The following is a 13,888-nucleotide window of genomic DNA, read 5'->3' on the forward strand; positions in this document are numbered from 1 at the left end:
CAAACGAGTAATGAAATGTCGCACCCACAACTCCCAGATTAGGATGAAGTTCAGTGTTGCTGCGCTCCAGCGTGATGTCCGCGACGCAGAAGTCGACACAAACCATGTCCCACAGTTCAGCACTTCCACAAATCACCGCCTTATCGAGTTTGGTCGTAATCGCATCCTATGTCTTAATGAACGGCATTATTCTTGGCATTTCCCCGTTTTATTCTTTTGAAGATTTTAGGTCTTTCTCAAGGTTATTGTTACAATAGGACATATTGATGAAGGACTAACCGCACACTTTTTTTAGTTCTTACTTTGTTGTCAGCGGATTTTCTTCGATGCCAATAGGTTGTTCACTTATGTTAGATAGATTATTTAGGATCTGGTCGATGTCAGTGAAAGAGTACGAGGAATTGCTAGGAGTTATTCCTCTCTCTACAGTTGATTATGCCTTTGCGTATGGATCAGGCGCACTTCAGCAAAAAGGCGAGAATAAATCGGAGAAGATGGTGGATTTTATATTGAGTACCAATGATCCTGTTCGATTTCACGCTGAAAATCTCGAGAGAAATCCGTCGCATTACAGTCTTTTGAGGTAAGATCAGTTAGTCACAATGAAGGAAATACTGATGCATCACGTTAATCTAGAACAGTTTCTTATAAAAAAAATTGATGAGAGGGGGTGGGGGGTTACCCGGATTGAGATGCTACGCTTAATTTATTCATCTCCCTTTTACATTAGGCGTAAATTCATCACCTAATTCGTTGCCGTGTAAAAATAAACCACAAGTGCTGATATTCAATGATACTATAGTTTCAAATCTACGGATATGGGAGATGGGTCGAGTCAGTATCTTTTTCCTACAGTCGCAACGATAATTCAAGAGACTTGGTGTGTCTCCACCACTGTGGTTGATAATATTAGTATTCTTTAGTTTTTTTTTTTATTTTTTGAAAAAGGGTTTACTCAAGCAATGATCCCAGCATTTGGAGCAAGATTTTTCGGCTCGACTCGAGTACGTAAAGTCAGTCTCCACCAAGATTTTCGTTCTTTTGGTAGCTGGCGTGATTGATCGTTTGAAATTTTGATAATGCTACACACGATGCATACAGCCGTCCGTTACTAAAAGTTGCTAACGGTACTGCCAAGTTTGCTGCTACCAGCAAGTACACAGTTGGTGTACATGTACAACATGACTAACACATAGCGTCCGGTTGCACGTTGGAGCTGTAAAGAGTCGACGAGTGTTACAGACAGACGGAACAGCAGTGCTTGCTGAAGCGACGTTCCGGTCGGCTATCGTGTGGTCATTAGCGCTTTCCCCTTCTTTTTGAATCTTTTGTTTCCGAGATCTGAGGCTTGCAGAAGTGTTAATTTCAACAGGACGGATACCATCAGGATGTTGAGTCGTCTTATGATCCAAAATTTCCTTGCACCTATTGCAGCATATCAGTAAATTAGTGACTTTTTAACAGTAAAAACAGGGCTGTTTCAAATGCTTATCTAGCGACATTACATGTCCAACGATATTCCTGGGGATACGCGAACGGACCTCGACGAGGTCACGCTCTAGTCGTTCATGGAGACGGAGACAACCCTGTTAGGTGTTTTTCTGGCCATAGAGACTCAAAGAACTGCGCAGTTAATTGAAATACGTAAAGAAGAGTGGTGTGAGTTGTCGAAATTAATGATCAACATAAGGAACATTGTAGAAAAGCATGCTATTTTGTGTGGTATTCTAATAAGAGAACGGGAACTAGTTCTAGATATTAGCTTCAGGAAGTCTTGAAATCTTATCCAAGTTGAACTCTTTTTCTTCTTGTAAGTTCCGAGAGGTCAGTAATACAGAAGGTCACTCTGTCCGAAAATAAGTTATAAAGAAGTTTGGAACTTACAGGATAACGTCCTCGTTCCCGTTATTTTTCAAAACTGGAATGTTCCGTTTTCAACGAAAATTTTCATATACGTAGTTTGAAGCTATTGGATAAGTCCTTTTTTCATGTTTCTCATGAGCGTTTCTTGTGCTTCTGGTATGGTCGCAAGTTCACCTCACATTACGAAATTCTGGTGAATGTGTCTCGTTTTCCAAAACGAATTAGTAACTCGTAAATTATATCCTAGTTGGTGATGCAACGTACTATTGGCGAGAGGCAGAATCAGCTATTTAGGTAGCAACTAAGGTGAACTTCTTTAGGATACGCTCCATCGCTAATTGCTCTGCCGAGACATGAGCGGGGCACGCTCGAAGATCTGCCGGGACCGTCTTTACACACACACTCGTTCGCAGGATGTTTCATGCGCACCTCGAGTGAGAATGCAGCGTGTTGTATAGAGTTTGCCTAAGGCTATTGGCATGGCACTATTTCTGGTCTTTCACTACCACTAGATTGTCAAATAATTAGACGGATTATTGGAATCTCAAAGAACACGTTCTCAATGATGAAGTCTGCTAAGTCACTTTCTTCCCCATGAAATGGTAGGGTGTTCTTTGAGCTGCCAATAATCAGTCTGATCATTCTACAATCTAATGGTAGTGAAAGATCAGAAATGGTGCCATGCCAATAGCTCCAAGCAGACTCTATACATCGCGCTGCATTCTCACTCGACATGTGCATAAGAGATCTTGCATACTGGACGTATACGTGTTATCGGTCGCAATGCAACGCGAATTGGTTGGCCTTCCTCTAATACATTAACTGTAAGGTAAATGTAGGCAAATTGGCGCTCCCCACTTATAGTAAGTGATTTTGAAGCTGGGCTGAGAAAGAGCTGCGAGCACATAGGAAATTCTCTTTGGTGCTCATTTCGTCGTTCATCAGGACGACTAGAAGTTGCTTGAAGCCATTCAGCGTCATCAAAACTCCCATTCGCATACTAATGACGGATTGAAGCACAGAAAAGATGTTGTTTCCAACCAGGAATCCGTTTGTAGAACTGTTAGTTTTTCTTTAGAGTGGGAAATCTAGCTCTTTTCTTCTTCCTGGTCATATTTTATCTATTATTTAGTTGCTAATTCTAGTCGGGTAGTGGTGAAAGGCATAACTTTGCTGTTGGGTTCCAAATCACAAACAACTGACCATTACCTATGTTTTCTGTTTTAAATCGCATCATATTTCCAGTCTCTAATCAGTATATCGATATGAAGGTGTATCGGACCGAATGCGCTGGCGAAGTATCAGACTAATCTTGCTGCGAGGATCTATTACAATACTCATGTTCCTGTTGGGGCTCGCCGAATGAAATATGGTGTTATCGCCACAGATGACCTTAATCAGGATCTTCTTGACTGGAAGTGGCTATACGTTGCTGGACGTCTCCATAAACCAGTACTAGATGTTAGTATTATCCATATTTCTGCTAACTAATTCTGTATTGTAATGCTTCCGATTTTTTGGTGGTGACACCAACGCCAGTGATTTGCAACAATATCCACGAGAACAGACGGAGCGCTCTGCAGGCAGCTTTATTACTGTTACCTGACTCCTTTGCGCTGGAAGAGCTTTACCGGAACGTTGTTGCTCTTTCCTACACTGGCGATTTCAGAATGATTGTTGGAGAAGATAAAAGTAAGGTGAGTGACTTTTGAAATCCTTTTAGTTTTTCCAACTTCTTATTTATTTTACAATAAGTCAAACTTTTCTGTTGTCTATGCGCCTGGCTTTATTGCGTTTAATTCTCAAAGCTTGGGGAGATGTCCTGTATTCTTTCCGACAGCGAAAACCTTATATATTTTCATTTAGCTGGGCTTGTACAGTCGAGCATCAGTCGATATTGATTGTCGATCAAATGCAGTGTCGCTGGAAACAAAATCCGCCCCTTCATAGATCCAGTTGTGTTGATTTTCCAGCAAGCGAGCTCCATGCTTGCATTTTCGTCGGCAGTTAAGCAGAATTCTCATAATAGTTTTCTCGCGGCTTTGATGATTGGTGCGGATAATGGGTATTGGAATTTCACTTCCCACGTTTCAGTGACGTAGCATAAAGCAGCATAAAGGTTGATCTTTTTGATCTGTTTTTTTAGCTCATTGAACGAAGCGAGGGCGGCTCATGCTCTTTACGTTTTCTCAAAACTTCAGGAGAAAGGTCATTTTTTGAGTTGATCTCCCGACTGATGTAAGCGTACGACTTACACGCGGTTCGATGCTATCGCCCCCGACTTTGGACTGGCTGTGGTTCTACCCATTCATATCGAACTCCTTTTGTTTATCCGCAGTCTGTAGATCTCTATTTGCCCTGACATTAGTTGGAAATCTGTGGACGGACAAATGAAAGAAATGATTTTGTCAGAAAACTCAAGAATTGATAATGGCTTTCTGATACTTGTAGTATACTGATGAGAAGCTCGAAAAACATCGTTCCACATTGGCGAACTCCTTTTCCGGTTTTCAGTTCTTCCCTCACGCTTGTACAATGCTTTTAAGTTTCACAGGCAGCTATCTAATTCAATGCTGCTTAGATGGCTGTTTGGTTGATTTGACGTCTAATTTTCAATATACCTGTTTGGGGGTCGCTAACATTTCCAGAATACTCCACTTGTTTTGGCATACTGTTCTTCTCCTCTGTTGGTGGTTGTACCCGTCAACGTCGGAATACCTTTATGCGAGCATGGGACTAACGCCAATACATGATACAACTCGTGTTTTAAAACCCACGTAGTTAGTCTTGAAATCCAAACGAAGATTTTTTAAGCACAATTGTTTTGTAAATTTCTTTGCAAGAGTTTTGCTTTACATGTTTCGAAACCGAATTTCACGCATCCATAAGCAGCAGATGAATCCGTGCCAATTAAGGTCACATTTTTAACTTCAGGCCGCGAAGAAAAAGTCCTAGAGAAAGGAGCGCTTGACAGTTATATTATCTTCTCTCAGTTGTATCTTTTCTCTCAACGTCTATTTGTAATGGTATATGATAATTGCAGATAAACAAGATTGTTCAAGGTAGTATGGAAGAGCTGAATAGAGTTTATGATCCGATTCTGTCTGAAGATCCCAAAGTTGTTGTGCAGAACGGAAACGTATGTCGGAAGTTTCTCTTGTTGCTGCATGTTTTTTATCGTCGATTTTTTTTATAGGTTCTACAGGATGGTTCTACTGCAGCTATATACCATCGCTTGAACCTCCTACCTTCCACTGTGCTAAACTCTATTCAGCGCAATTGGAATAAGAGGAACAAATGGCAAAAGGACACGGAAGAGGTGACGTCTGTGTTTTGGTTGCGACATCCTTGTTAATAATTGCGTATATTCAGGTTTTATTCTCGTTAGCACACCGACATGATGTTGCCTCGCATGTGTCTGTAGCCATTTCTTCAATAGTTGCTCCAGTTGCCTTCTCTCAAAGTGTTAAAAATGCCGTTACTGCCGGCTTCACTCGTAGTATTTTATACAGTTTAGCAAAACTGGCCAAAATGGTTAAAAGTGTGACAAGATAAATGATTTTAACTGGTTTATTTCTTGCTGGTGTGAAGAAAATATTTGGCTTGTTACCGAGGGATGCATTTCTCAATATTTGTTTCACATTTTATTAATGTTGTTATGCATTATTGGTAATGGCACTAAAATATGTGTTGTTCACATCTTTCATTTAATTGGGTTTTTATGCGTTGGGAATTCTCCTTTTTCATAGGGTATTTTGCTAGCTATCTCTTCACACTTCAAAATATGTTGACATATAAGCTCCCAAGTCACCTAAACATATTCATAGGAAACAGAAAACGCAGCACTTAATGTCAAAACTGTTTAAACCCAGACCTCATCGCATTGCCGTCTATTCGGTGGCATGGTTTGTGTATGATTTGAACTTGATATCCAACGACGAGTTTCAACATTGTGATGAATGGCGTACCGTATATTCGTCGCCAGCATTTCAAGAAGCTTTATTACCTTAAAATGAGATTATAATGAGACCATATGAGATAGAGTAATTTTCAATCTTTCCATTTATGTTCAAGGAAAGTGAAAGGAACTTAGGAAGTGGAATTCACATACGTTACAAGAAAAGGCTCTTTTTTTCTAAGTCCTTTTGTACTTTCTATTAGCGTGCATGGGTTGAAGCATTTGCATGTGCTTGACGTTTTGGGTTATTCGCCATCCTCAGAGGTTTAAATAGAGGTTGACTAGAAAGATCTTCTGTCAAGTATTGCACCATCCTGTGTAAATCCATTCTGAGTAGATGGATCTAATCACAGCGCCCATTTAAATCAACATAAAGACAGCGTATCACGAAAATGACGAAGTTTGGGTCTCTGGAGCAAATAAAGAGTTCGAGGTATAGATGACGAGTATGGACGTGGCCCGCTCAATTGCCTCTAATCCTCCTGAAAAGTGGTGTTTCAAGCGGCGCTTGTTCTTATGAGATACGTGGAAACGCACACCCCTTGAGCATGCGCCGCATTTACAAGCAAACGATCGAAAATCGATGAGGTGTCCTCGATAGTCTATTCAAGTAAAACCAAACACAGTTGGCGGGTTTTAACTTGCCTTCAAACAAACAAACAAGAACAAACAATTTTGAGGATGAGGGGAGTTGAACATAGAGACCCCAACATCGCCAGTTTCGCGATACACTGGCTTCAAAGGAATCATCTACACCGTGGGATTACGTGGTAAGGATCAAGCTCTTAACGCCTAGGCATTTGGGGTGTTCACTCACATGCGACTAGAAAAGAGCCACGAAAATTTCCGAGTATGTTCCCTCACGTAGGATACTCGCCACACCCTATCATTCTTTTCGTTCTAATAAAGAGAAAAATTTGAAAAGTTTGACTTGAATTAGTTCGGGCGTTTTTCGACATCATATCTCCGCCTTCGGCAACAGGAAACGCACGTCCTGCTTATCACCAGTTCTATGCCGTGGGACCCGTATCACTCCCACTTTACGGTTTTCTGGTTACCGATTCGACGTCGTTTGGCCCCTCCTCCCATTTTAGTGCTTTCGGACGCCTGGGCACCTGTCTGACCACCGGATTTTCTTGGATTATATATTTCCATGCTATATTGGACAGAGTTATTCTGCCTGGTGTGTATTTATGTAACTGAAATTTCAGAATGCAGTGAGATGGTTCGAACGAAATCAGGTGGCTGCGCCGGTGCCAGAAAGCGGTAAAATGAGGTGAGAGGGGTCCTGAGGCGTTGAATTGGCTCACCGACGCCAGAAATTGGAATCAACAGTTCTATTGGTGCACCAACAACATAATTTCTTGCTGTTTTCTTGAAAAGATAGACGTGAACTATACCTTACCTTCATGACCTTGAAAATCCCATTCGTGGGCATTCGAATAAGTGCCTCTGTTTGTCCATCCTAATGTTGGCCGTATTCTTTCTTTAAAAATTCGACATATGAATGCAAAAAACTGCTCAAATAGTATGCAGCAGTCTACGCGTAGGGCCCTCATCTTTCTCAGTCTAATGATGATGTTCACGAATTTTTACGTTAGCATATCATATCTGTTGGACTAGAACAACCGCATCGAATAGCTGTTTTCCAATTTTAGCCGGCATCGGCGGAATATACTAACTTTCACTGACATCATTTGGAAACTTTTTGTGGAACTTCCCCAAAATTCAAAAGTCATAGGGGAGACTTTCACTTCAGATGGTGGTTGGCATTTTTCATGAGGGCAAAGGATAATGTCGCAATCTCTGTTTTCTTGAGTGAATAGTCTTTTTTTCTTTAATTTTCTGTTACTCTTAATACTTTTAAAAATATTCCATGTTTGTTAAATTGTCAACTTTTTCATCTCTTTCTCATTTTCCACGAATTCAACTTTTCAACATTTATTACTTTGTCAGCTTTATGCTTTCTTTGTTTTCTTAGCAACAAATTTTGCAATGTCATCGCAACAAACACCGCAATCGACTTCAGTGGGATGGGCAAAGCTTAGTGATCAGAGCGGGTATAGGAAATGCCTGTTCTTTCTTACCGTCATCATCTGCAGGCACTTATTCTTCTGGACACAATCGGCAATAGGTACTTAACCACTGCCGTACCGCTTCATTCCGCATTGTCGCTGGCGTGTGTCCAGAAACATATCCGAGCCCATCCTGTTCAATCTTCCATCAGAATTCGAGATTCGATTAAGATTTATCTATCCGTCGCTATTCCATAAACGGCGGAACCTTACGTCTCGATTGAACTGCCTGTCAACGCAGAGAGTTCTCAGATCTTCTTTTACCATCTCCGTCGACAACTTTCTTTTATGAGGAAGGTGGATTTTCCAGTTTGGATCTGGGAGCATTCTTAGAACAACTTGGACAAGGCGATCAGACCATCTCTTCATAATATGACCAAAAAAGCGAAGATAGTTCTTATGACTACTTCACAAGACCGACAAGATTTTGATGTTTTCCGCTTGTCATCCGCTGGTACACAATATCCACTTCCAAATAAAGTTCTTTGCTATGGGACACCATCGGCCGAAAGCAGCCTAACGGCCGTCTAAACAGCTTCTTCTCAATGCAGTCAAGCTTCTCCATCTTTGTCGACGGCGCTGCAAAGTCTCTGATCCGTACATCCTGATAACGCAAGTGAATTGCGGAAAAGTAGACTGGCAGCTTCACTTCGTTGGTGATAGGGCACAAGCACTTGGTTAATTTGTTTAATGCCGAGTTTGTTTTGCTGAATATCGTTGTCATAGCCATCATCGTTTTTCAGCATAAAGCCCAAATAACAGAATTCATTCACCAGTTCAATAGGTTGTCCGTACACCCTGATTCCCGTTGAGGATCTCGAGGATACTCACATCTGGTTGCATTTATCGAGGCGGAAACGCAATCTGCGCTCTGCAGCTAATTCTAATACAACGTTAACAACGTATAGTCGGGTCAATACGACATGAAACACGAGTGTAGTTGCGGTGCATTTGCGTACGCGCTCGAAATGGCGCGGTGAAGGTAGTAGTTGGAACCGAGTTGGGACCTTCGCAAACTGCAGCGATGGGTGATGCCAACAAGGGTTTCTCCACATTCCTATGCGCTACGCTCCAGTGGAGCGCCTCGAAAGAAGCCGCGTACGCAATTGCGTACGTGCTTCACGTCGTTTTGACCCTACTATACAACATGTTGTATCTTCGCGCTGCTTCAAGTGAATATTACTACATCGTCAGTGTATTTGAAATCCAGCAAGGGACGTGCAGACGGTACATTGGCGGCACACTGCCCAATTGTTCTTCCTAATATGTCATCGAAGCAAAATTGAGCCGAAGGGTTTCGCCACAACCCCTTGTCTCAATCCAGTTTCCACTTCGAACGGTGTAGTACATCCAGCTCGGGTTCGAACCGCAGCACTTGTTCTTATATTCTTGTCGTTTACTGAGCGTACAAATTTTCCTGCAACTCCATCATCATCGGCGCAAAGCGCGTTGTGAAGACGGCCTCGATGAGGAGAATCGAAAGGGACCCGCCTTTGCCCCTTGTCTCATTACACTTTCCGATTCGAACACTGTAGTACATCCAGCTAGGTATCGAACCGCTGCAATTGTTCTTCTCTTGATGCCGTTCATTTTCATGGAGCTCCAGGCTGCGTCGGTTAGGAGAATCGAAGGCAGCTTCGAAGTCCAAAAATTCAACTGTAGAGGCTTCGAGTATCGCTCCCAGATTTCGATCATTCTCCTAACGGTGAACACCTGGTCAATCGTAGATCGGCCAGGACAAAAGCCAGCTTGCTTGTCGCGCGTTGTTTCTTCGCGATGCTTAATAAGTCGGTCCAGGATAATCCGCTCGCGCACCTTGTACATTGAACGTAACAGTGATATTCCGCGGTAATCCCTGCGCCCGTGACGGATAGCTTCCTGTGGAGAGGAATTATGACAGCGTGTCTCCATGAGTCAAGCATCCTTTCGTCAATCCATATTGAACGGGTGATCTTCGTCATCTCACAAATCTCAGAAGGACGAAGAGATTTCAGCACCCCTGCGGCATCGTCTCCGCCAGATATTCCATTTTTCTTTTCTTGAATGCAGATATGAATTTTCGACACCGTTCTTCGCTGACAGCAGTGTATGTCGGTCTTTAGGACCACACGAGTTCAAGGATTGACGATGATTGCCGGTTCACGAAGCCGTTGAGAGGTTCCTTCCAGAGGGGAGGGTTGCCTGCCAACTTTAATTGCAGTGTTTAGGACAATCGGACACCTCTTCATCTTGCCATTATACTACCTTAGCAAAGTGTAGGCTTTTTTCAGGTTCTCGTCCTCTCACGCCTTCTTAGACTTCTTCACTCTTGGCGTCTATTCGTTCGATCACTTTTCAGTTGACGACCCAACCTCCTTTTCTGACGCTCCTGGCTGAAGTCACCAGTGCCGGCAACACATACAGAACTGTATTTAGATTTTGATGCAAAGGTGAACTTATTTCTCGGTGTTAAAACGTTTTCTTTGCAGCGTCTTGAGTGCACTTAATGAAAGAGTTAGCGTCATCTACTCTCTTCTTTGTTCGTAGACCATTACTGCTCGACATTCGTTGGCGGAACTTCTTTCTTCTTCGTTTTCTCGACCTGCCAAATCGAGCTCCGGAACATGTAGAGCTCTACGAGTCCTTTTCTTGAAGCGTACCATCAAGCTGAGAAGTACTGGGAGCTGGTCGGCATCGAATGCGACGTCCCACACAGCTCTAGATTTTCGGATATTTGACAAAAGAGTGTTTTTTGTCAGAACGTAATCGAGCTGAAGTTTGAGATTCTTTTCATCTGTTAGCGCTGCTCTTCAGGCGTTAAGGGGTTGTCCTTTGCCACGTAAGGTGATGGCGTCGATGATTCCTCTTAAACATGGATGCAATGGTGAGGTTCTTCTGCACTCAATCAGACGGGTTCCGTTGTTAGATGTTTGCTCCGTGGTATAGAACCATTTTTCAAGCCCATAGGGTTGTTGTTCAAGTCCCATATTTGCATCTACATCAATTCCGACAATTAAAGCCGGCTTGCTATTTATCTTGGGTAACATCGTATTGAGTTCATCATAAAACGCGTCTTTCTCGTAGTCCTCATTAGGTTTCATACGTGCGTGAGCAATTTTGATCCAGAATTTAAGTCCTCTGCGTTCCTTCAATCGTACAAAGGCTCATCTTGACGACGTTGATCCAAACTCCTCCAAAAGGTTGTAATCGTTCTTGGCAGCTATTGCGCAGCCTCGTACTTTCCTTTCATCAGCATCGCCGCAATAGATGGTGAGGTCTAGCTGATGAGGTGCAGCTCAAGTGATGAGGATCCTTTCGCCAACCGTCCACAAGTGAGGAAGGTCCTTTCTCTAGCCGTCCAAAAGTGAAGGGTGTCCGAGTACCGGCTTCGACGATCGCAATGTGGATGTCGCACTCTGGACAGAGCGCCTTTTAAGAGTTCAATTAACATCGATTAACAGTTCAATATTACGGGACGGGTGTTTGTTGCCAATGATTCCATGTTTCCCTCAGGCATCCGACCTTTCACAGAACTGTCATATAACAGTTCTGGTTACATAGCTCGTGCGCTCTCAACGCGTATACTCAAGTGCACGATTGCGTTTAATAAAAGCACTGCCATCATCCGCAGGTAACAGTCAGACTTGTATTGCATCACATATACCATACACAAAACACAGAGAGACTAGGCCCGCTGTTGTTCTATAACATGGTCTTTATGTCGTCTGTAAACGACCACAGCGTGCTTATTTACAGGACATGTGGAAATGTCAACGCAGCTAGTACGAGCTCAAAATCCAGTCATTTTCTCCCTTTTTGCTTTCTTTATGTGATAAGATGCTTTCTTTATATTCGGCAAGCTCAATTCCTAGGGTTGATAACTCACGACTGGTTTGCACAGTTCCACTCTGGCTTCCATGTAATCTAGTTCAAGTTCAACATTACGAATTAGTCTTTTATTCCGTTCTTCGTCTTCGTGGTTAAATGATTGACACTTCACTTTGAATTCAGCTTCTTTTTCCTGAAACAGCGAGAAACTTCAAACAATTGATAATGACGAAACGTATTTCCAACCTCTCTGTACCGTTCAGTTTCAATTTGTGCAAGATAATGTGCTTCCTGTATTCTTCTCATGCGACGTTCTTTTGCTTCCAGGATCTTCGTTTTTCCATTGGCCTCCACTTCCCATACTATGTTGAAATTGGCTGCTTCATCACCCAGTGATGAGGTGCTCATGGTAGTAGAAGAAAGTGAAACCGAAAGAGGCGTCTCCTCATCAATATGTTTCTTTCTTGCCAGCTCATCAGCTACGTCATCAACATAAATTGCCATGTTCCACTGGAACTCCTCAACTTACTGAAACTTTCAAATGTTTAGCAGAAATCGATTGCGTGCGAAAGAAGAAAAAAAACTTGTTGCTGGAATAGTTCCAATAATACACTAGTGCGGGGATGAAAGACTTGGGCAGTGCGTGCTTTCCTTACAACCGTTTTGCTTGACAGAAAGCAATAGTATACTAAAAGTGGACGTTATTTGACCAAATTCACCGCTTCATTTCTGTCACTTCAATATTTTCGTCGTTTTTGTTGACTTCCATAATTTTGTTCATATTCTGGCTTAAAGACAGCATATCACGAAATTAGCTATGTTTGAGTCCATGTGAGGAAATGTAGAGATGTAGATGTAGGTTAGGAGTATTAACATGGTTTTTTCGTTAACGTTTTTTCCTACGAAAGTAGGGTCAAAACGAAGTGAACCTCGGTGCAGTTGTGTATGCGGCCGCCCTCGAAAGGTCGCGGTGAGGCGTAGCTGCTAGGCTAGGATCGAATGAGGATCCTTGCTTCGCACCATTCTTCGCTCCATTGCGCCGCTTCAGGCCCAGTCGCTTACGCAACTGCACCGTAGCTCATGTTGTTCTGACCTGACTATGCAATTAAGCGCTCCTACTTTGTGCAAGCGCCGCATCTACTACCGAGCGATCAAGAATCGATGAGGTTTCCCTAGGCATCCTATCCAAGTTAAACCATTGAAACATGCTGACGGAACTGGAGTGTGTAGAAGAAGGTGGTGCGGTTTCAAGTACCTCGTAGGAAAAACGCCGTTTCTCATTCCAATTTTCAGGATGATTAGGGAGAATTGAAGGGGCCACACTCATACTCGTAATCTACTCCCCAGACTATATATTTGCCCACAGAAACTCCAAGATCATCAGTTTAGTGATATGCCGCTTTTAATAATGGTCGAAATTTGTCAGATCTCACCAAATACTAATGAAAACAATTTGTTTTCACAATGGAAAATGTGCAAGAACACTGTTGGGATTCTGATATAAAAAGGCAAAGAAAATCCCTTGTAAAGTAAAAGTACATGTGTGCGAAACCTAAACGTCAAACCAGACTTCACATCAGTATCGCCTAGAGTGTGATTTTTATATATTGGATAAATTTCGTACTGTGCGGATTGCGGGTAAAATGTAGTTGGGTCAGTGGCGTCACCCTCCAACAACATTTTACCCATATTTCATGTTTACCTATGCTTTCATTTCTCGAAGTAAATAACTAAATCAATTGGGGCTCTAAGACTTAAGAATTAGTCCTAGGGGATCTTTGACATGTAAGCTAAGGTTATTAAGAGAAAAAAGTAAGTTAAAGTGTCGAGAAATTTGGGTGCCACTGAGTACTCCCCTCCCCCAACTACATTTTTCCCGTAGGGATTTCAATTTCTCTTCCCACGTTTCACTGACGTAGCATAAAGCAGCGTGGCTCACCTACATTTTTATTTCTCGAAGTGAATAACTAAATCAGTTGGGACCCTAAGATTTAAGCATTAGTCTTAGAGGATCTTTGACATTTAAGCTAAAAGCTAAGTTACTAAGAGAAGAAACAAGTTAGAGCGTCGAGAAATAAGGGCGCCACTAAGTGCCCCTCACCCACCCTTCCCCAACTACATTTTCCCTCGGATTGCTTATGTCCTCGGTTGGCGTTTGTCATCAATGCTAACGCAGTATAGTTTC

The 13,888-nt window shown here is 42.4% G+C and overlaps 3 protein-coding genes across 7 annotated transcripts; 1 reads left to right on the plus strand and 2 right to left on the minus strand.

Moving 5' to 3' along the window:
* Positions 1 to 377: 377 nt before the first annotated feature.
* RB195_006869 (uncharacterized protein) lies at positions 378 to 5,418 on the plus strand (the record flags this gene model as incomplete). Of its 3 annotated transcripts, XM_013451364.2 has the most annotated exons (6): positions 378 to 583; positions 3,135 to 3,324; positions 3,447 to 3,560; positions 4,907 to 5,002; positions 5,060 to 5,182; positions 5,236 to 5,418. In XM_013451364.2, 6 exons carry the CDS (start codon positions 378 to 380, stop codon positions 5,416 to 5,418), a joined length of 912 nt encoding a protein of 303 aa, XP_013306818.2. The 3 variants fall into 3 exon arrangements, with proteins under 3 accessions (XP_013306818.2, XP_064037086.1, XP_064037087.1); XM_064180196.1 differs by lacking the exons at positions 378 to 583; positions 3,135 to 3,324 and having other exon boundaries at positions 3,534 to 3,560; XM_064180195.1 differs by lacking the exons at positions 3,447 to 3,560; positions 4,907 to 5,002; positions 5,060 to 5,182; positions 5,236 to 5,418 and having other exon boundaries at positions 3,135 to 3,354.
* Positions 5,419 to 5,566: 148 nt separating this feature from the next.
* Positions 5,567 to 12,207, minus strand: RB195_006870 (uncharacterized protein; the record flags this gene model as incomplete). Of its 3 annotated transcripts, XM_064180199.1 has the most annotated exons (4): positions 5,567 to 5,674; positions 5,738 to 5,869; positions 11,762 to 11,896; positions 11,950 to 12,207. In XM_064180199.1, 4 exons carry the CDS (start codon positions 12,205 to 12,207, stop codon positions 5,567 to 5,569), a joined length of 633 nt encoding a protein of 210 aa, XP_064037088.1. The 3 variants fall into 3 exon arrangements, with proteins under 3 accessions (XP_064037088.1, XP_064037089.1, XP_064037090.1); XM_064180197.1 differs by lacking the exons at positions 11,762 to 11,896; positions 11,950 to 12,207 and adding an exon at positions 7,227 to 7,259; XM_064180198.1 differs by lacking the exons at positions 5,567 to 5,674; positions 5,738 to 5,869 and adding an exon at positions 7,287 to 7,307.
* RB195_006871 (uncharacterized protein) lies at positions 9,328 to 9,720 on the minus strand (the record flags this gene model as incomplete). Its single annotated transcript, XM_064180201.1, has 1 exon — positions 9,328 to 9,720. One exon carries the CDS (start codon positions 9,718 to 9,720, stop codon positions 9,328 to 9,330), a length of 393 nt encoding a protein of 130 aa, XP_064037091.1.
* Positions 12,208 to 13,888: the final 1,681 nt, after the last annotated feature.

The sequence above is a fragment of the Necator americanus genome, chromosome I (genome assembly GCF_031761385.1).
Source record: "Necator americanus strain Aroian chromosome I, whole genome shotgun sequence".
In the NCBI taxonomy this organism is placed as follows: domain Eukaryota; kingdom Metazoa; phylum Nematoda; class Chromadorea; order Rhabditida; family Ancylostomatidae; genus Necator; species Necator americanus.